At 40.2% G+C, this 23,533-nt stretch overlaps 1 protein-coding gene across 1 annotated transcript in view; it reads left to right on the top strand.

Annotated features, from left to right (window-relative positions):
* Positions 1-23,533, top strand: part of GLDC (glycine decarboxylase) — a 95,928-nt gene that overhangs the window by 7,486 nt on the left and 64,909 nt on the right. Inside the window, exons 3-4 of the mRNA XM_034663849.1 lie at positions 10,147-10,282; positions 19,148-19,312. Coding sequence (XP_034519740.1) covers positions 10,147-10,282; positions 19,148-19,312 — 301 coding nt within the window. The remainder of the gene's footprint in view (positions 1-10,146; positions 10,283-19,147; positions 19,313-23,533) is intronic.

Here is a 23,533-nt window from a genome sequence, read left to right as displayed (position 1 = left end):
AGAACCTAGGATCACGACCAGAGCTGAAGGCAGACCTTTAACTGATTGAGCCACCCAGGTGCTCCACAAAGGGCTTCTTACGAATAACAAATAATCCTATTACCCAAATTCCAAAGACCATATATATTTTTTATTATACAACAGTGATATTTCAGTTAAATGGTGGAGGTATATCCCTATAGAAGTGGAGAAATGAAAATATTAATTTTAAAAGAGATGCATCCTAAAATAATCAGCTTTTTCCCCTTTTTAAAATTAAGATACAAACTTGATATCTCAGTCTTTATAAGTTATGATTTTTAGCATTAAAATGTTTTGGGGGTGCCTGGGTGGCTCAGTTGGTTAAGTGTCTGAGTCTTGATTTCGGCTGAGGTCATGATCTCAGGGTTGTGAGATTGAGCCCCACATCGGACTCCGTGCTCAGTGTGGAGTCGGCTTGAGATTTTCTCTCTCCCTGTCCCTCTGGTCCTGCTCTTTCTCTCTGTGGCTCTCTGGCAGATAAGTAACTAAATCTTTAAGAAATAATAAAATGTTTTGGACATCCTTACTTTTTGACATACAAAGGATACAAACGTGTAAACATACAGTGATGAGAGGGCAAATAAAATAGGTCCCGTAACTGGGACAAAGAACATAAAATATAAAAACAACTTTTTTCCCCTTCATCTTGCTAAAGGATCATGGACTTGATCCAGTATCATCAAATATATTTTATATAAATGAAATTACTTCTTTAATATTAATTTTAGAACTGACTTTTGGGGGAGAGCTATTATATCTGTTATCTGTTGGATAAGAAATCAATTGCAAAATTCTGTGGCTTAAAACAACCATGAACATGTATTATCCTCACGGTTTCTGTGGGTCAACAATCCAGGAGCAGCCAGGCTGGATGGTTCTGGCTCCGAGTCTTTCATAATATTGCAGTCACATTGGTGGGTGCTCGTCTGGGCCTGAAGGAGCCACTTCCAACGCGGCTCACTCATGACGGCTGGCAGATTGGTGCTGGCTGTTAGCGGGAGGTCTTAGTGCCTCCCACATGGGTCTGTCCATGAGCTGCTTAAGTTCAGCTGGATTCCCCCAGAACCAGTGATTCAAGAGAGGGAAAGAGAGCCAGGCAGAAGCTATCCTTTTTATGACCTACCCTTGGAATTCCTATAGCATCACTTAACACCACTTTCTATTGATTAGAGTGACTCATTAAGTCTGGCCTGAATTTAAGGGAAGGGGAATTAACTTTCACTTAAAAATTTGTTTATATTTAAATATAGTTGGCACACAATGCTACATTGGTTTCAGATGTACAACGTGGTGGTTTGACAAGTTTATGCCTTCTCTATGCTGACCACAAGGGTAGCTACCATCTGTCACCATAGAATGCTATTATTATATCATTGACTATATATTGCTTATGCTGTGCCTTTTATTCACGTGGCTTATTCATTCCAGACCTGTATTTCCCACTCCCCTGCACCCATCTTGTCCATTTCCCCACTCTCCCGCCTCTCTGGCAACAATCCATCAAATTCTCTGTATTTATAGTTCTGATTCTATTTTTTGTTTGTTTTTTTAGATTCCACTTATGAGTGGAATCATACGGTATTTGTCTTTCTCAGTCTGACTTTTGCTTAGCATAATATATCCAAAGTATATAAAGAACTTATACAACTCAACACTAAAAAACAATCTGATTAAAAAATGGGCAGAGGGGGCGCCTGGGTGGCGCAGTCGATAAGCGTCTGCCTTCCGCTCAGGGCGTGATCCCGGCGTTATGGGATCGAGCCCCACATCAGGCTCCTCCGCTATGAGCCTGCTTCTTCCTCTCCCACTCCCCCGCTTGTGTTCCCTCTCTCGCTGTCTGTTTCTCTCTGTCAAATAAATAAATAAAATCTTAAAAAAAAAAAAATGGGCAGAGGACTTGAATAGACATTTTTCCAAAGAAGATATGAAAATGGCTAACGGACATATGAAAAGATGTTCAACATCAGTAATCTTCAGGGAAGTGTAAATCAAAACCACAATATCACCTTATACCTGTCAAAATGGCTAAAATAAAAACAAGAAATAATAAATGTTGGCAAAGATGTTGTAGAAAAAGGAACACTTGTACACTGTTGGTGGGAATGTAAATTGGTACAGCCACTGTGAAAAACAGTATGGAGTTTCCAAAAAAAGTTATGAAAGAAATATCGTATGATTCAATTATTCCATTATTGGGTATTTAACCAAAGAAAATAAAAACACTAATTCGAAAAGATATATGCAGCACTATGTATATTGTAGCATTATTTCTAATAGCTAAGATATGGAAGCCACCTGTGTCCATGGATAGAAAAATGAATAAGATATAGGGTGTGTGTATGTATACATACATACACACAGTGGAGTATTACACAGCCACAAGAAGGATGAGATCATACCATTTACAGTAGTGTGGATGGACCTAGAGGATATTATGCTAAGTCTCCACCTTTTGAAAGGAGGACTGTGAAGGAATTTGCAGATGTATATTTTTATTAGACTTTAATTTTTTAGATCAGTTTTAGGTTCACAGCAAAATTAAGTGTAAGGTACAGAGATTTCCCACATACCTCCTGCCCCCAGATAGCCTCTCCCATTATCAGTGCACCCCCCAGAGTGATACATTTGTTACAACTGATGAACATACATTGACAAGTAAGCACCCAGAGGTCATAGTTTACATCAAGGTTCACTCTTGGTGTTGTACATTCTGTGAATTTGGAGAAATGTATAATGACACGTATCCACCTCTAAGTATCATACAGAATAGTTTCACTGCCCTAAAAACATACTGCAGACATTTTTTCCCCTGCAGACATTTTTAAAACTACCACATTCATCCAAATTAACACATACTTCCTATCTTAAATTATAATGAATTTTATTTAACTTTTAAAAATCTTCAGTGCTATCAATGAACTCAGTCATACTGTATCACAAAGATAGTGTTACTCCTAAGGAGTGTCAAGGTACACAGGACCATTTGCCTACACAGTAACTGTGGCACCCTACTCACCTTTGTCACCAATTGGTTATAAGATACTGTCATCAAATCTATTTCTATAGCTTCCTCCGTCTGCTTCTCTTTCTCATTTATTGAGAAGCTTCTGTTGGAGATAAGATACTGTTTCAGTCACTGGGATAAGAGTCACAGGTAAAGGATGATAAAGATATGATCCCTGACTATGGGTTATAACTAATAGGGAGATAGATACTGAGTAGCAATAAGATCTGTAAATAGGATGAATGCTTTGGCTGAGGTTAAGGCATGAGCAGAAGCATGGTTATTTGAGGGGCGCCTGGGTGGCTCAGTCGTTAAACGTCTGCCTTCGGCTGGAGCCCTGCATCAGGCTCCTCTGCTGGGAGCCTGTTTCTTCCTCTCCCACTCCTTCTGCTTGTGTTCCCTCTCTCGCTGGCTGTCTCTCTCTCTGTCAAATAAATAAAATCTTCAAAAAAAAAAGTATGGTTATTTGAGGGATATGGTGAATGACCATCTATGTAGAACATCAGTCTGCAGAAAAGCACTTAAAACAAGATGTGGAGGGCTCAGAGCCATGATAAGGGTTTTGTTTTTCTCTGCAATGAGAAGACATGAACAGTTACTACAGAGGGTAATGACATGATTTGTGTTTTGCAAAGCGCCTCTGAGATCAGAGGCAGGGAGACCAGCTGGGAGATTGTTGGAGAGTTTAGAGGTGATATGTGAAACGTACGTTAGTTCAGGTCCACCAAAATATACTCACCAGGATGAGTTTATTAGATATGCAAGAAATTTATTGGGAGTGGGAACAGGAGAAGGCAGGGGAGTCTTTAGACTGTGATGGAGGTCTGACCCTGGTGGAAGCGGAGAAGGATAGAAGGAGAGGAATGGCTAGGAAAATCTTAGGCTGCAAGCATAGATCTAAGAAAGTTTTGGTCAGTCCAAATGGGAGTCTTTGAGCCAAAGTCACCCATGGGAGGGGTCCCACATCTTGCAAGAATGGGTCTGCATCAGTTCTCTTGCTGTTCTTAGTAATTGGCTGGGAGCAGCCTGTGGGGATTTTGGTTTTCGTATAAACATGGTGGTTGATCCAGAGGGCTGTCAGTCAGTTTCATTAACTGGAAATAGGGAGAAGCAGAGGGGTCTGGAGGAAGGGATCTAGAGAGATCATGAATATTTGAGCAGAATTGTTTGAGGTATTCATGGAACATGCGTTTGGAAATGTTGTAGCAATAGTTGAAAATAATAAGTCTAGAGCTCAAGAGACAGATGAGAGATGGAGTTCCAGATTTAGTGAGTCTTCAAAATGAATTCTTGGGATTGAAATGTTCTAGGTATGGAGTAGGGGGAGAAAAGTGGAAGTCAGGATGTTGGGAAATAGGGCATGTAAAAGGAGGCAGAACTGTCTGAAGTGAAGTAATTAAAGAGGCTGGAGGATAAATTTTCAGGCAGGGGGTTATGGACTCCACTGCCATATTCTGGACCTTTCTTAGGCATAAGAGAGAATAAAGTCAAGCTGAGGATGTAAGGACACTCTGAAGTAAGAAGAGTTTGAAGGGTTGCCTGTCTGATGATCCGAGTGAGAGACAGGAAACGTGAGACTGAGCATTAGAGAAAAGTGGGTAAGGTTCAGAACGGCTATTGTGAGCATCCAAGTAGTGAGAAATCTAGTATTTTTACCAAAAAAAAAAAAAAAGAAGAATTTTTTTTTTTTTTTGCAGAAATGCGAACAGAATTTTAGTAAGGATTCTCAATGCCCACATGATCAACATACTGATTAAACAATGAGGAAATAAAATTTCTAAAATTCAGAAATTACTGCATTAATTAATGCACTGTGTTATTTCACAGAATTTAATAGAATAGATGTGGTTTTCCATTTACAAATGCTTCTCTGAAGCCCATACTTTTAGGGATGCAGTTGAACTAAATAGGAGAACAGTTTGTGCATTGCTTTGTCATCATGAGATTCTGTGTTGGTTGATTATTGTGAATATTTGAGCTAGCTATATGTGGGAATTTCGGGGAGTTTTCATTGTAACACCTTGATTCACCTGTATTTTCTGAGCACCTACTATGTGCCTAGCAACCTGCTATGCCCCTGCTCGCAAAGAGATTATAATTTAGTGGGTGAGATTCTGGGTTGGACTATAACTTTCTCCCTTTGCCTATTCCTGTGATCTATAAAACATTATGTCTTTCCTGCAAGCATGTTAAAGTGTTTGAGTTGGACTCCTAGAACATGTCCTCTTCTTGTTTTTGCTCCGCTGGCTGTTAACAATGTCCCCACAGGGCGGCAAAGAGGAAAAACAAATACTCTGGGACTTCCACCCTGATTCTCATTTCAAACTTACCATTTGGCCTGATTATATAGGTAAACTGGTATTCCAGGTAATGTGCATTGCAAAGTTCCTCTGTACATTTCTTTAAAAAATGGTCATAGAGTAAATGAAGAGAGGTGGTAGAGGAGACCTCCCATAGAAAGTAGTGTGACCCAAGACCAAGGGGGAAATAGCAGACATGGTGCCACTTGTCCCCACTTCCCCACTGTGGGGTGTTCTAGTTTTCTTACATCTAGTATTAAGATCTTGAACCTCTGTTTCTTTTGGGTGAACAGGAAGGGCTGTAGGGACAGCTCACTCCTGTGGGGATGAGGGACCAAGGAGCCATCACAAACACAGATTGGACATGCCTTAGCTCCTTTTGGCATTGGAGGTGCCTGCTGGAGAGATTTAACCCCTGGGGGTAATGAGGGGCTGGGTGCAATGGGATATTAATTAACTGAGCCAGAAGATGGGGAAGAACCTGGCAGGATTAAGACCAGGTAGATCAGAGTCCCAGTCAGGCCTGCATGGCCCTGTCCCAAGCCCATCTTGTCACATAGGGCGGGTGCCCCTCTGTGAGTCTTGAAGCGTTTTCAATTTGAAGAGTTTCCATGTCCTTATTCTACATGACACAGAGCTTACAGATTGGTTTACCTTCCTGGAATGAAGAAATTCTGTGATTCACAGACTGTGGTTGTGAAACTGTCCTTTGTAGGGGGAAGAAACTTGACAAATAAGAGGGAGTAGGGTTATTGGGCTGGGTAAGTGGGTTTAAGTCAGGCTATTATGGGGGAGGGGAGGGTGCTGCAAATGATTAGGTGATGCTACAGAAAGGCTACACATTACAGTGGAATTTGTATGCAAATTCCAGGTTCCACTCAGAAAATCAGAAAATGTCCTTGCAAGTGCTATTATTCATGGTCTGTTTATCTTGATTGAGACCCTTGACCCCACCCCATGGTTTTCTGAGCAGGTTTGAAGCCAAGGATCTGCAGGTTGGCAAGAAAAATATGCTAAGGTGGTCTCTGTCCTAACATTCCGGCCCCAGCTTTCCCCTTCAGCCTCTGGCAGAAAAAGGCCTTTCTGGGCAAATTCAGATATGATTGGGTTGGTTTTCTGTCCTGATGATTTCCTTAGAGAACTTTTCCATGTATCTTGCCAAGTACCCGAAGGTCAGGGAGTGGGAGGGAGGCTCTGACACTAGTTGAGTGGCTGTTCTGTGCTGGGTGCTGCCAGACTTCCCAGAAAATGCTCTGTGGACCTTTGGCCACTGTGGGGACTGACAGGTCTGCCCTCATATTATATTTCACAAGGAGGATTTTGTTCTGTGCGTAGCATTTTAATTGCGTTTTTAAATTTTTGAATAACAGGCATAATGTCCAAAGTTAAAAAACACAGAAAGATATGTAAGAAAAAGCGAGACTCCTTCAGTCTTCTCCTGTCTGTTTCTTGAGAATCATTCCAGAGATACTCTGTTAAAATATAGCATATGGATATGTATTTATTTTTTTAAATATAAATGGCAGAATCATATATACTCTCTGTGGAAACTTAGGCCTAATATTTTAAGATTGCCAAAAAACAAAAACAAAGCATGGATATATTTTTTTCATACAATTGACACAAAAAGTAATCATAGGGTTATGTGTTAGGGATAACGGCTTAAGGGTGGGGAACAATGTGTGTTTCGGTATAGCAGGAATATTGATCCATACAGCCTGCCTGTCTATTCTGACATTTTTTCCAGTTCTTGTCAAAATTGACATACATGGACCTGGACCTGGAGTGCCTCAAGTATTTAATAGCTAAATCGGCTTATTCCTGTTAGAAAGTATTTATTTGTGGTTGGTACAAAGCCCTGCTTGATATTTTAGGTGCTGGTCGCAAGGGAGTTGCTATTGGAAAGTCTCTTATGTGGAATTATATAAGGAGAAAGTGTTCATTCTGAATTCTGCGAAGAGGAACAGTGTGAGACCCACCTGTGGATTCTTAGGGAGTGGTGCCGAGGTCACTGAACTCTCTTCTTGGTACGTTAGAACCAGGGCATTATGCAATGCTCAGAGGCAGAGGAATAAACAAGGTCAGAAGCAGGCATTTATTCCGTATAAAGAACTTACTGCTTGAAATCCTAAAGGACTACTTGAGGACTTTTGTGGCTAGGGGTGTACAATAATGCACAGTGACTGTAGGCAAGCATTTGGAGAATGACACATTGTCTCCAAGTGTTTCTTAATGGACACTCCCTTTCTCTTTCTGTCTCATTTTCCCCCTGATTAGTTTCATGGCCATTCACATTAAGGAAGGCGTTTACCGGAATTGGGCCTGTTCATAGGAGGAAGCTGTTTTTGTCAGGTTGGAAGGAAGAGTGAGAAGAACGTGCACTGCTGTGGGGTTTGCTCTGGAGTAAATGGGAAGCATTTCAGAAGCATGGCCAAGAACCTACCCTACTCTTGATGACTCAGGAGTGTCCATTAGTTTGGTGTACAGAGGACTGCTCATTTGTTTAACTCACTTTGTTCCCAAAAGAAGGTAAATAAGAAAAAGCCAAGCTTGAGAAGCAAAGCTCGTTGATCTTATGGTGCTTCTGTCCTCACATGGTGTTCTCCTCATATGTGTGGCTCTATGTCCAAATTTCCCTCTTCTCATAAGGACAGCAGTCACTGAATCAGGACTGACCCTAATATAGCATGAGTTCATTTTAACTTGATTACATCATTAAAATGCTATTTCCAAATAAGATCACGTTCACAGGTACCAGGGGTTAGGACTTCAGCATATCTTTTTAGAGGACACAGTTCAATTCACAGCATTCCTTTGCCCATCTCCCTCCTGAACTAATGTACTAGCTTCTTACCATATCTACCTATTTCCAGGGTCTCCCCTCTGACCTAGCCATCATATCAATAATTATCTTTCTATAATGTAGAAAAGATCATATTATTTATTACTCTATTATTCCTAAAGGTTAAACTCTTGATCTGACAGATAAAGCCCTTCACAGACCATCCTCATTTGGGAACTAAACCTTTTGTCCTCCTGACATAGTATGGAACAGGGATCTGTCCTTCTTGCACAATCTGAATTGAAGCTAGCCTTGCTGAACTGTGTGCTTACCAGGCACTGCTAGTCAATCCCAGCTCGTAATGGGTTCTCGTTAGCCCTCTCCTAAGAAGGCTTTGGGAAGCGATTGGATTTCTTGCATGATTGCTCGTAAGGATGCTGTACTTGCGTGTCTCCTCAGATACTGGTTTATTGAACTTTCACTTCTATTTCCTATACTTTCAATGGAAGACGGTAAGATTGTCTATCATAAGGCGGTTGAATATCATTTTCTCATGAAACTGATGCTTACAAAACTGTCTTCTCTTTCCTTAACCTGGTCTGGCAAAATGACACATCTCTTGTGAATTTATTTCTTGTGAAAGCATGTGGAGTGGAAGGGTAGGATGGAGGGTAAAAGTGTTTTCATTGAGGATAAAGAAGGATTAATGAGAGTAATATTCATGTAGAGTTAAGTAGGGTTAAAACAAAGTGAAGCATCCTCTTAGCTAGTTTGCCATTTTAGAGACTGCTGTATATAGATTTTTCTCTGATATAATAACAATAAAATCAGACAGTTCTAAGATTTAAATGATCGAATCCCTGAGAAGATCTGAAAGGAGCCAGATGTTTGCCCAAGTAGTTAAATTTTTAGCACAATGATGTATCTATATGCAGAAGGGTAGAGAAGGAACCATATAAGTTCATTTGTATCTAGAAACTGTTTTTCAGTGTAAGTGCTATTCCTGTAGCAGGTCTGTACCTGGCCCAGTGCAGAAAGTCTAGAATATGGAGTTAGACAGACTGGGCTGTAGCCGTTGAATTTAAAGCCATGGAGCCTCAGGCAAGTGATTCTGTGCATGCCTCAAATTCCTAAGCTGCATGAAAAGCAGTTGGTACAATTCCTGGCAAAGAATAATGCTCAGAAGTCAGATTTTGTTGTTATTATATGAATGACCCCAAACAGGGTCTCCCCTGCATCCAAGAACTTTTATAATTCCTTCTTAATTATCAAAGTGTCCTAATGGGAATGCTGGTTAAAACTGCATCTTTTATTACAACTGACGCTTTACAGTGTTGGGTGAAGGGCTTTTTATAAGTAGCCCTTCAGGTGACACAAAGAAGAAAGCATCCGAATTAGCAGAGGCGTTTTAGAGAAAAATATAGGTCATGTGTTGTTAAAGACTTATACCAATATTGGTATAAGGCAATATAAAAGGGAAAACAATATTTTACTAAGAGAAAGCAGAATTTTTAAAAAATATTTTATTTATTTTGGAGGAGTGGGGGAGGAGCAGAGGGAAAGGGGCAAGCAGATGCTGTGCTGAGCCCAGAGCCCGGCACAGGGCTCAATCTCACAACCCTAAGATTGTGACCTGAGCTGAAATCAAGAGTCCAACACTTAACCGACAGAGCCACCCAGGCGCCCCAAGAATGTAGAATTTTTATTTGGTGTAAATACCACAGAAATGTAAAGGGAACAGAAGAAACCCAGAATGAAGCAAGTATTAAAATTGGGCAATTCTAACAAAGCCCAAAAAAGAAGAGCCAAAAAAAAAAAAAAATTATGAGGAACCAAACTGGAGGGGTAATTGAGTGCTATTTTGGGATTTTTGAGATTTCTGCATACACTACTCAGTATTGCTGGGGGATTGATTCTTATATTTTCCATATAGCTGTTTTCACATATATATTCAAAGAAAACAAAGGTCTTAAACTACAATTAGAGCTCTCTTTTGAGATGTCTTCTGTCTGTAATATTTCTCTCTTTCTTATAATCAGGTGAAAATGAAATCCTTACAACTCTGCATGCCATTTCCAGCAAAAACCAGATCTGGAGATCGTATATGGGCATGGGCTATTATAACTGCTCCGTACCGCAGACGATTTTGCGGAATTTACTGGAGAATGCAGGATGGTAATGTATTACTAGATTGAAAACAGGAGTACTATGTTTTGATTTGCATGATTCTCCCCGTTTTCCCACACCTCCTTCCCCCTTGGAGTGTCAGAACTTTCGTACAGTGGCACCCACATTCTTCCGTTGTCTGTAACCTCCAGGAACCTACCTGGCTTTCTCTGGCTTGGGAAATTTCCTTACTCAAATGTAGAGGAAATGTAGAGTTTCTTCCTACTTTTATTCCTGTAAAAAATTTTTAGAGCTCTAAAATGTGGTTGCTGGTAATCTCTTTTTCTCTAATTTAATGTCTATTCTGTCTTTGTAAGCATATTGAGCAAGATGTCAGCTTGTAGGTGGGCAGATTCAGGGCTTTATTCTTTAGAAGCCTGGAATTTTAAGGCTTTTTTTGTGTGTGTGTGTTTTTTTTTTCTTTTTTATGGTTATGTCTGAGCTTACTCAGTGAGTCAGAATCTTAGTCCATTGTCTTCTCATGATTTTAGGAGTATCCTTCATCACTCCCTCCCCCACCCCCGCCATATTCTGGGTACATGACCAACTGAAAAAGCAGATGTGGTATCAGGTAAATGGAGATTAAAATATCAGGTTTATTACTTAGCACTTTGTTAAAGAGAAATATGTATTCTGTGAACAGCGTCTTCTAGAAACAGAATAAGGGGCTGAGCTGCACATACTCAGTTTCTTGTTCTGTTCTCACGCCACCAATGAGGAGACTCATTCCTAGTCTTCTAGGTTGTGTGTGTGTGCGTAGTGTGCGCTCGCTCTTATCTCTGCCCACTCAGGCTGCTACTGTCTGCGCAACCCTGAAAGTGTTTCTCTAGCACTTAAGGAGAACCCCCAAGTCCACTTCCATGCTGTTTTGCTGTTTTGCTGTTTTCCACTGCAGTTGGCTGTATGATAGAAAGAACAGAACAGAGGTTCACATCTTAACACCTTGGATATTTTTGACAGGGAGAGGTCATGGCTCCCAAGGGGCCTGAGAGCAGACCAGCCTATCTGCTTCTTCTGCCCGTTGGGATATATTGTCTGACTGTAGAGGCAGAAAGATGGGGACTCCTGGACCTTTCTTTTTCTTGTTTTTGGATCAGCATCACTGTATACACCAGCATCTTTAGATTGAAACTTTATTTCAATTGATGATTTAGTCTCAAAAGGAAAGCTGTGCACTTATTTCTAGCATAGAAGTGGAGTGGGGAGGCAATGATAATTCCTAGATGACTTTTTTCTTTCAGTTAGTTGGTATAAGAAATAACTTTCTTTTTTTAACTATGCAGGCATGTATACCAAGTATGCAGATGCCATTTATTTGGTCCATAAATACAGTTGTATTCCAGTTTTACAAAACATCGAATATTATACATAACCTGAAACTATAACAATACATAAAAATTAGCTTCTTACACAGATATAGATTATACCTTATACAGATATAATTATACCAGGCAGTGTAAGCTGGAAAATTGAGTAAATTCACATTGTTTTACACTAATATACACGATGCCAGTTAATATTTTTTATTTAAGATTTTATTTATTTATTTTAGGGAGAGATAGTGCAAGTGGGGAGAGGCAGAGGGAGACAGGGAGAGAGAATCTCAAGCACACTCACACCGAGCACAGAGCCCGACACAGGGTTTTATCCCAGGACCCTGAGACCATGACTTGACCTGAAATCAAGAGTCAGATGCTCAACTGACTGAGCCACCCAGGCACCCAGTGCCAATTAACATTTAAAAACAAGTTTCAGTGCATAGCACTTGCTATAAGAAGTAACTTTAATTTCTAGTACAACCAATATTATGTGAGGACAGAATAAATAATTTCTTCTGCAATTCAAAGGTATTTAGAGCAAGATGTAAAGATTGTCTTTCAGGTTAGCACATATAAAAAAATCAACTTAGTAAAGGGAAGGTCGGCTTCTCTATGGGAAATCATAAACTGCCCCCACATGAGCTTTTGAAATACCCAAGTACATCCTCCACAGCAATAAATCTAAAAAATTTGCTGAACACTTTGCATCTTTTGTAAAATATTTTATTTAATAAATTTTGTTAGATTTAATTTGAATTCTCAGTGATCAGAATTCTTACTTATAAATAATTGGTTTGTATAAGAGGATCTCCACCTACCATCATAAGATGGACTATTGAGACATCCATTAGTCCATTTTTTTTAACTTAAAAACAGAAATATGTAAAGTGCCTGTGCAAAAAAACTCAAAGCTGCCAAAAATTTTTACTCTTTTGTTCTAGTCAACACCTGAGGATTGGGCCCTCTCAGCCTCTGTGGGAGGGTGGGAGCCTAACTTCTATGAGCACTGGTTAGCAAACCCAGATGAATTTCACTCTCCTTCCTGGTTTTTGTAATTTTTAATTTCCCTGATTCCACTGAGCTCCTGCTCCCTCATTCTCTGCTTAGAACATCAGTCCACCTCTAACACACACACACACTAATATACAAGCTTTTTGACAATTTTGGCATTTTTAAAAAAGATTTTATTCTTTTATTTGACAGAGAGAGTCAGCCAGCGAGAGAGGGAACACAAGCAGGGGGAGTGGGAGAGGAAGAAGCAGGCTCCCAGCGGAGGAGCCTGATGTGGGGCTCGATCCCATAACGCTGGGATCATGCCCTGAGCCGGAGGCAGACGCTTAACAACTGTGTCACCCAGGCGCCCCAGTTTTGGCATTTTTTAAAAAAGATTTTATTTATTTATTTGAGAGAGAGAGTGAGTATGAGCAGGAGGGGAGGAGCAGAGGGAGAGGCAGACTCCCGCAGAGCAGGGAGCCCCATGCAGGGCTCGATCCCAGGACCCTGAGATCATGACCTGAGCCGAAGGCAGACGCTTAATGACTGAGCCACCCAGGCGCCCCCCAATTTTGGCATTTTGAAAAGTAAACCTGATACCCTACTTAATCGTAAACTTTGCACAAAGTGTCCTTATACCAGGAATAAACCCACTGTGGCGACTTTTTATGACATGTGAACTTATATTCACTTAACCCTCATACCACCCACAAGCATAACTGGTTTCTGCATGTTTGAGTCTGTGAGGAGTGGACGTTGTGTTTGGCCATCAATACAGACTGTCCTCATCGGCTACCTCAAGTCCAGACCTGTAGTTCTGAGGCACAAAACATTTGCCTAGGCTAGGGCAGAGGTTAGCCTGGGTGGATGGGAAGCACAGCACCTTTGTATCTTTTTCTGCTTTTGAAGAGCAAAGCAGTCCTAGTTGACCAGAGTGCTTTGTCCTGGATGAAGTTGCTTGTGTCCCATCATTACGGGGCCGGATCTGTTGGCCTAATCACTCCTGCCTTGCCATCGCTGGCCAGAGCTTTTAGTTTCAATATGCTCCATTTCTTCATTAGTAAGAGAACAGGAAGGAACCATCGAAGAACTAGTTTTTTTGCTTTTGGTGTGTGTGCGAGTATATTTGCATTGCTGAAGTTTCTTTTCCACTGTGGTATTGATAAAAGTTTGCATGGTTGAACTCCAAGTTTGATTTCAAAAGCAAATGGCCTGTCTTTCCCCTTACAAAATAAGCCTCCAAAGTACATGAATGAGCTGCAGCATTTCAGCTGTCTGAATACTGGCCAGCGGCCTTCACTCTTGGTGGCCATAGAGAATATTCAACATATTGCTTCCTGGCTGTGAGTGGATGTGTTAATTTACTTTAGGAGCTGCCAGCATTTTGAGAGGGAGACAATGTTGTTTTGCTTTTCAGTCCTCGTTTTTGGGTGCGTTTTAAATATTGTTCCTTTCCACTCACCGAAAGTTGATTTGAACCAGAGGGTAAAACTGTACCTCACTAGCCCTGATAGGGAGGGCTGTGCACATGAGGGTGAGGAGATTTCACAGTATCACCCTGCTGAATGGTTTCCATAGAGACGGAACCAACAAATTCCGGTGACGTGAGGTGAAAATAAATGGACAACATAGCTTCAAAAGAATACAAACATTTGGGCTCTTACAAGAAAATTTACATCAGGTCCAGAATTTTATTTTATGGGGTCCACTGTTACAAATTTTTGACTGCTGATAACATCAGTAACTAATATAAAAAGACTTACATTTTCTTTGTGGCTATTTCTGTTTTGTGTAACTTTGGCACTGGGATTAAAAGGAGAGAATCTCATGAAAAAATGTCTGTCCTACTGCACTACCTCCTTCTTTCTCAATCCCACAAGAAAGTCACAGCCCACCATCAGAGAAAATACTGATTATTTTGGGATAAAAGTTGATGCCATGTTGACTATATCAAGCATCCTGTTTGAGCCAGACAGAATGCCTTTTTGGATGTGCAGATGCTTTAAAAATATATTAAAATACATCTAGAAACAGAAATGAATTGAGTTAAATAGTCAGTTGCAATACAGAAAATGTAGGGGTGCCTGGTTCAGTCGGTGGAGGATGTGACTCTTGATCTTGGTGCTGGGAGTTTGAGCCCCACATTGGGTTTAGAGATTATTTAAAAATAAAATCTTAAAAAAAATAGAAATAGAAAATGTAGGGAACAGACACCCCTTCTTAATCACCACATTTTGCCTAATTGAGTCAACTAAATCTTTGCATACATGGCGGCAGGCCCCCTGTTAGCATTTTTCTCCTGAAATGAGGGTTTATTAGTGTCCTTGGGCCTCAGACTCACTGGACTGAGTTTTTTTAATAGATCCTTGTTAAGACCTTTAATACCTGTTATTTTAGTTGAGTAGAAAATGTGTAGACTATAAAAGTTCACAAGTAAAAGAAGTGGGATCATATATTTATTTTTGCAAGAAAACAATTATAAAACTCTACCATTAGCAGTACTAATTAGCATTAGCCTAAGTTTGGGCTTATGAGAGTGTTGAGTAAGGTGAGAAAGGTTGGCAAGGCAAGAGAATATTAAATCTCTAAGTCTGTTATCAAAGGAACAGTGCAGTCTCAGGTATGGAGGACTGTGCTTGGGAGGTTTTCCTGCAGGTAATGGGGAGCCATCTCCATTTAAGCAGGGAAGTCAAATACTATGCAGTTCTGCAACACAGATATTCAGTAAGTTCCTGTTTTAAGCACAGCATTAGGGCAGTAAGGCAACAAAGAAGAAGTGGTGGGTTATGGGCCATTGGAAGGAAGACTTATGGGAATTGAGCATGATTTGGGCTCAAAAAAACTGCAGTTTCTACCTTGAGAATTGGCACAACGCCCTTCAAAAAGGGATAAGAATATTCAGGAAGAGAAACTAGTTTGTTTGGTGATCTAGTTGGAAGAAGAATAGGCAATGTGAAGCTGACATGAGATGTGACAAATTTTCAGAAAAAAAAAAAAAACCTTTCCAAATAGAAATATCTAATAATATCTGAGCAGAACTATGAGATCAAAATAGAGGAAAAAAACCTTTTTTAAGACAACTAACATTTGGGCAGGATTTTACCATTTCCAAATGCTTTATATATATTAACCTCCTTTGAGTGCTAAGAACATACGATGTGGGTGATGTTATCTTCATTGATCACAAAGAGAAATGGGGAGAGAGATTTAGTTACTTGTCCCAGTTCACAGGTAGTATGTTAAAGAAGTAAGATTGAAACCCAGGGCTTCTTAATACTAGTATCATGATAATGCAGGGAAATCTGTGAATCACTATACTACTTACGAGAGTACAGACGGGTATGATCTTTCTGGAGAGGAACATGGCAATATGTACTGAGAACCTTAAAATTAATGATCATATACAATTCAAAATTCCACTTCTAGGAATTTATCTGAAGGAAATAAGACAAAGAGAAGGCTGTTCACTGTTATGCCACTTCTGATATTTAAAACCAAAAGTAATATTTTATTTGAGGGGACTTAAATAAATTATGGTAAATAATAAGATTAATGCCACATAACAATTAAAATTATGTCATTGAATGATATTAAAGTTATTAGAAATTGTCCATGGCATAATGTTAACAAATAAAATCAGGGCAGAAAACTTTACGTAGAGTATAATCTTATTTTAAATATAAATATGGTTATGATGTAGAAAAGANTTTTAAAGATTTTATTTATTTATTTGACAGAGACAGAGACAGCCAGCGAGAGAAGGAACACAAGCAGGGGGAGTGGGAGAGGAAGAAGCAGGCTCATATCGGAAGAGCCTGATGTGGGGCTCGATCCCATAACGCCAGGATCACGCCCTGAGCCAAAGGCAGGCGCTCAACCGCTGTGCCACCCAGGCGCCCCNCAGAAAACTTCCCGTAGAGTATAATCTTATTTTAAATATAAATATGGTTATGATGTAGAAAAGAGTAAATTAATTAGCTTGATTGTGGTAATCATCTAACAAAATATATTGAATCATTAAATTGTATATTTTATTTTATTTTTTCGTATTTTATTTCAGTAAGTAGGCTCCACACCCAGTGTGGGGCTTGAACTCACCACCCTGAAATTAAGAGTCAGATGCTCTACTGACTGAGCCACCCAGGTGCCCCTGTATACTTTAAATATATATAGTTTTGTTGATTATCTCAATAAAGCTGGAGAAAAAAAGAATTATAAAGATAAGTCACAAATCAACAAGGGACAGACAGCACAACAGAAAAATGGGCAGCATACTTGACTGTGCCCGTCACAAAAGAGAAAAAGAAAAAGCATTGAAAAGAAATCTATGTAAATGATAACTGTTTTTATCTTGGAGTTTTGGGACAATGGGTGATTTTATTTTCTCTATGGTTTTCTGAGTTTTCCAACATTTTACAATAAACAGGTGTAAGATAATCAGAAAAAAGGTTGTAAATAAGTTCCTGACACAGAAAATGGTTAGTAAATGGTAGCTGAGGTCTTTTACATTCAGAATACAATAAAAAGAAAGTAAAAATTATTGTTAATCTTACCACCCAGAGAAACAACACTGTTTACACTTTGGTTCATTTGCTTTTACAAATTTACAAACATGGGATCATGGTATTTGGCACTGTCCTTTTAAATACATATATCAGGAGCATCTCCATGTCAGGAATTCTTCTTTTGCACCTCATTTTCAATAAACGTATAGTATTATGTATGCATACTGTGTATTTAATCATTCTCTTTTTGGTGGACACTTAGTTTTGTTGCTCTTTTGTTGTTGTTATTCGTTTTTCAATATTCAGTGCTGTGATGAATTCTTTGGTGTATTGCTCTCTGTATTCCTGTTGTATATTCTGTGTCTGTGGTATACTGATCTTTCCCATTTATTGGATGGACCAGCTAATATGTGTATGCTAGTGTGTGCGTGAGCAGGTTTGTGTGTCTGTCTATATGTAAACTAATGACTCAGTAAGATGAGGGCAATCGCAGCATGTTTTTGTGGTGGCAGGCTATGCTGTGTGTGAAAGTCTTATCTGATGTGCGCTCACAATTGCTCCTTGTCTGTGCCTTTTGTGTGACCCTATTTCTACTGGGATTCCTTTTCTACTTTGTCTACACCATGTATTGTGTGCCTCATTCATTCCAGTTCACCACCCACTTAGAATTTGGCAAACTGATTTACAGTTGCTAAGCCAGGCTGTTCAAGCAGTTAAGTGAAGCAAAAAGGTACTCTGCTGTACACACACACACACACACACACACACACACACACACACAACTATGCCAATAAAAGTTTTGGGAAAATTATTTCAAAGTCTTGACATTGTACTACTTGGTAAGGCAAGTTCACCCACCCACTCTCCCTCAAACATAGCAAGTATTGATTTCAAAGCCTTGAAAAAGGAAAGAAAAAGGGTGGAAATATCCTGCACATGATTACCAAAGCAAGACAGAAAGGGACAGGGCTTGGGGGAAAAAAAAAAAAAAGCCTAAATTTTCCTAATACTTTTCTGGCTTAGAAGAACAAAAACAATAGAATTATGAAAGCATGTCAGTCACATGTGGGAGCGTGGACCCCAGTCTGACCCACTTTGGTGGCAGAGTGAATGGATTCTTGGTGAAAAGATCACAGCTGTGTCACAAGTCCTCAGTTACCCTCTATCATATCACCTGATTTAATTGTCTTTAAAATATTTATCACTCTGAAATAATTCATTTATTTATTGTCTCTTTTTCCCCATTACAATATATTCTTGAGATCAGGGACTGCTGTCCATTTGCTTATGACATATCATCAGCAGAACCTGTCCTAGTTGTTAGCACGTAGTAGGCATGTGGTAATATTTGTAGGATGCATGAATGAAGGAATGAAAAAAAGGATGAAGGCATTAAGTGAGTTAACTCAAATACCTAAAGAAATATTTTTGGCTAATAATTAGAGGATATGAGATTAAAACTCATGTCTATGCTGCCTTCTAACCATTTATATCCTTGAATTTTGATAGCTATGGAGTTAACTTCTGCAGATTCTTAATAACTGGATAATGAAGATTCTTAAAAATAGACTTCTATTAATTTCCTAGGAGCACATGGAATTTGTCCTGGTTAGTATAAAACAAAGATCCTCATAAAACAAAAATTTTGAGTATTAGATAGTAGATTCTTAGATGCTTCCCTATTGTGGACTGTGATTGAGGTTGGCTTTTAGCTAGAAGAAAGATAATAGGAAGTAAAATTTCTGTTTATATTACCATAGGTAAGCTCAAGTGGATTTTAAGAACCATCTTACAATAAAACACATACATATGCTAAGGTTATTAAAATAGAAATGTAAGATTAAAAAGTAACTTAGATAGAAACGTTAAGTATTGAATATGCCCAAACAAAAGATAATATTGTTGCTGTGATTTAAGTCTGAGCTTCCTTACTGATACATAATTCTCAAAGAAGACAAACTTAATTTTCAGTTACTGAATTCCAAAATGAAGACATTTTGTGAGCTTTTCTGAATAGTGGAGTCACAGTTTGGACGTGGCCTTCGTGTCTTTCGCAGGATCACCCAGTATACTCCATACCAGCCAGAAGTGTCTCAGGGGAGACTGGAGAGCTTGCTCAACTACCAGACCATGGTGTGCGACATCACAGGCATGGACGTGGCCAATGCCTCCCTGCTGGATGAGGCCACGGCGGCGGCAGAAGCGATGCAGCTGTGCCACCGGTGAGGGGCCCATGGGGCGGGGGGCTTCCTCCCGTGCCTCCTGCCGCGCAGGGGGTCTAGCCCTGTCCGTGCCCAGTGACTCATCTCTCACACACAGTAGCATCATACCAGAGAACAAAACAGTCTGAAAGAATTGTTCACCATCCAACACACGTAAGAAAAACACCGGGCTCTCCTCATCCGTAACTTAGTGTTAAGTTCGGGGTGTTTCAGCAGCTCTGAGAGAGCATCAAGCTCCCCTCTCTCTGTGCCATCTTCTGTGTGAGGCCTTTGTCCTCATGGTCACAGGATGACTGCGGGGGCTTTAACCAAGACCTCTGCACCCAGGAAGAAGGAAAGGGGCACGGGTGCTGCTAGCTAAATAAGTCCTCTCGGAAGAGGGAAACTTCCACTCAGCAACTTTATGTTTCATTGACCACCTGTACCTGCAAGTGGCCTGGGGAAATGCAGTTTTTATTAGATGGGCACCTTGCTGCCCCCTATGTATTGGGGTTCTGTTACTGTTGGTAAAGGGGAGAATGGATATTGGGTAGGAACTGGCAATCTGTATTTAGATACACAAATGCCATCTTTCATGAAGCATATTGTTTTAGGTTGTATTTAAATGTTTTATACCTTGTTTTCTTTTATTGTGAGAAGATTTGCTTTAGTCAGCTTTCTAGGACATGGCCTTTATTGACTACTGGGTAGTACTCACTTGCATGAAAGTACCACAATTTACGTAACCTCACTTCTATTGTTACACATTCACTTTGTGGTTTTTTGTTTTTTTTTTTAAGATTTTATTTATTTGACAGAGAGAGAGGCAGCAAGAGAGGAAACACAAGCAGGGGGAGTGGGAGAGGAAGAAGCAGGCATCCCGCTGAGAAGGGAGCCCCATACGGGCTCGATCCCAGAACGCTGGTATCATGACCTGAGCCGAAGTCAGACACTTAATGACTGAGCCACCCAGGCTCCCCTACACATTCACTCTGATACCGTCTTTTGCTGTTACCGATGCTATTGTTTTACATCTTTAGAATCAATTTTGTCAAAAGTTCTGATTATTTTCTGAGGATGTATTTCTGGAAGTAGAATTGCTGGGTCATGGTATATAGTTAATAATTGCTCTCTAGTTCCTCATCCTCCTTTGTTCTTGGCCTTGTGAGTACATTTGAGCTTGCCTCCCTGGTAGAGTTCTCATGTAGATGTCATCTGGTTGGGAAATCTGCCCATATTCATGGTGTGTCTGTGAGGTTTCGTGCCTCCAGCTCTGAATGCCCACATAACTCTCTTTCTTGGCTTCCAGAGACTTAGGGATGGTTAAATTGGTTCTGGTACCAATTCCAATGTGTGCATGGAGGTTTTCCCCACACCAGCAAATGATTCTTTGACAGCAGCAGGGTGTCCAAGAATTCAACTCAATTCTGACACAATCTATCTGGAGATAGCCTCAGATTCCAAGGGTTAAGGTTTCAGTCTTATGAGAGTGCCCTGCCCCCCACCTCACTCCAACCCACCCCACTTCATATGCCAGTGGCAAGCCCACATTATTTCCTTTGCTTCTGAGTGCCTGGCTATAAACCAGAGGTTTCCCAGGACTCCCTCCTCAAGTTCAATTAATTTGCTAGAGTGACTCACAGAACTCAGAGAAACATTACTAATTAGTGATCACCAGTTTATTAAGGGAAAAAACAGGAATAGCCAAATGGGAGAGAAATATAAGGCAAGGTATGTGGGAAAGGCGTGGGGCATCCATGCTCTCTTAGAGTACACAATCTCCACGTATTCATCAACTCAAAGTTCTCCAAATGCCATCAGTTTGTCTTTTTGTGGAAGCTTCATTACATAGGCAAAATTGATTAAATCATTGGCAATTGGCTATTGATTTGACCTCCAGCCCCTCTTCTGAGGTCAGGAGGTGGGACTAAAAGTTCCAACCCTCTAATCACCCAGTTGTCTCCGTTGGCAACCAAACCCCATCCATGGACATTTTCCAGAAGTCACCTAATTAACATAAAAAAGGACATCTTGACATTCTCCACAGTTAGGAAGTTGGGGGAGCTATGAGCCAAGAACTATGGATGAAGACTAAATATGAATGAAAATATGAAATATTTTGATATTTGATATATTAAAAATTTGGTCATGACTGAATATATATTTCTTATAAATCACAACACTGCAGTAGCGAACCCCCAACTTTCTGAGCAGGTATGGAAACCTCTGAATTTCCAGCCACAGGTTATTGTGCTTCCCAAGCAGCCTTAGCAGTGAGCTCGTGCTCTTCCTCTTATCCTGGGTGGACAGCCAGAAAGGAATGCCTCTCAATTCTCAGCTTTTCACATTCTCATCTTATCTCATCCTTATCCACCTTCTTCCTGCTTCCCAAGCAGCCTTAGCGGTGGGCTCGTGCTCTTCCTCTTATCCTGGGTGGACAGCCAGAAAGGAATGCCTCTCAATTCTCAGCTTTTCACATTCTCATCTTATCTCATCCTTATCCACCTTCTTCCTGCTTCCCAAGCAGCCTTAGCGGTGGGCTCGTGCTCTTCCTCTTATCCTGGGTGGACAGCCAGAAAGGAATGCCTCTCAATTCTCAGCTTTTCACATTCTCATCTTATCTCATCCTTATCCACCTTCTTCCTGCTTCCCAAGCAGCCTTAGCGGTGGGCTCGTGCTCTTCCTCTTATCCTGGGTGGACAGCCAGAAAGGAATGCCTCTCAATTCTCAGCTTTTCACATTCTCATCTTATCTCATCCTTATCCACCTTCTTCCTGCTTCCCAAGCAGCCTTAGCGGTGGGCTCGTGCTCTTCCTCTTATCCTGGGTGGACAGCCAGAAAGGAATGCCTCTCAATTCTCAGCTTTTCACATTCTCATCTTATCTCATCCTTATCCACATTCTTCCTGCTTTCTCATCTCCCGCTGCCCCTCTTTCTAAGAGCTTCCATTTCACACTTGGAGAAGCTGAGGGCTGGTTGATGGTCCCTGAACTGATTTGAGTTAATGAGCTACAGCTCTGCAAATGCTTGATTTGCTTCCTCTCTTAATTCTCCTACCTTCAAGCCTGCATTTAATCTGACCCTTGAAAAGCAGCCTTGTGGTTTTTATCTTTAGGAAAGCGTTCTTTAAAATAGCAGTGTTTTTGTTTTCCATCCTAGGTCATTTAGGCTCAGATGGCTCTTTTCTCCCAGTTTATTTAGATTTACACTATGAAGAGCATTGTGCTTTGGATGATGAACCGCTTTTGTATCTACCCAACTCTACTTAATCCTCTATTAGATCTATGTTTATTATAAAAATACCTGTTCAGACTGGGAAAAATACGTGAACAGTAGGGAATACAATGAAATGGAACCTGCTGTTTCAGTCCTGTGCTGTTGAGAAAGCTGTTGTTAACTGGTCTTTGGGTATCTTTCTGGGGAATTAATTGCATAGCACAGTATACACGTGTTCCTCGCCCTTTTTACCCAGATGTGCTCATGATACACGCACTGTTATGTATCCTGTTAAAAAACAAAATTCAACTGACCATATTTGAAGATCTAATTAGCTTTATTATTAAGCAATTTTTAAATTGGATGGCATTCCATCTAGCAGGTATAAAGACTCCCTGAGGAGTTGTACAAAATGAAAGGTTTTTTTATAGGAAGGAGGGTGGGGCAAGAATGTGATAAGCAAAAGAAAAGATTGTTTTCAGGCGAGATCACCTTCCCTTAGGGGGAATGACAGGGGTCTTATTATACATTTGACCTCATCTAGCCTTTGGTGGATGGAGAAGGCAAGGCGCATGTGACAGATTACGTCCTTTGTGCTTACCAGAAAATTCCTGACTCACAGGTTAGGACTGCATTTCCGGAGGAGGTTAAAACCGCAATTAACTTAGGTATTAAGACCTGGTTTGGTGACTGGGCCTGGCCGAAGAAATGCCATTTTGGGCCTATGGTTTTCTTAACAATCTCCATCAATTTCGTTTCTTGAAATCATGAACTTTTAGAAAACTCCCAGGATTTAGGTCTCTTAGTAGCTGTGTGGTCCTGCCCATGTCACTTCTCTGAATCCTTTTCATCTTCTGTCAATTGAGGATATTCAGTTTAGATAATGTCTAAATGCTTCTTTGGCAATAAAATTCTCAGGTGTTTTTATTTCAAGAGTTACTTTTATTTCTACTTGTACCCAGTCACTACCCTGTTTTTATTTCTTTTAACTCCTAGCATATTTAAAAATTTAAGCCAGTTTAAGAT

Source organism: Ailuropoda melanoleuca, chromosome 7 (assembly GCF_002007445.2).
Source record: "Ailuropoda melanoleuca isolate Jingjing chromosome 7, ASM200744v2, whole genome shotgun sequence".
Classification (NCBI taxonomy): domain Eukaryota; kingdom Metazoa; phylum Chordata; class Mammalia; order Carnivora; family Ursidae; genus Ailuropoda; species Ailuropoda melanoleuca.
The sequence above is the reverse complement of the archived record's forward strand: the minus strand, read 5'-3'. Positions and strand labels throughout refer to the sequence as shown.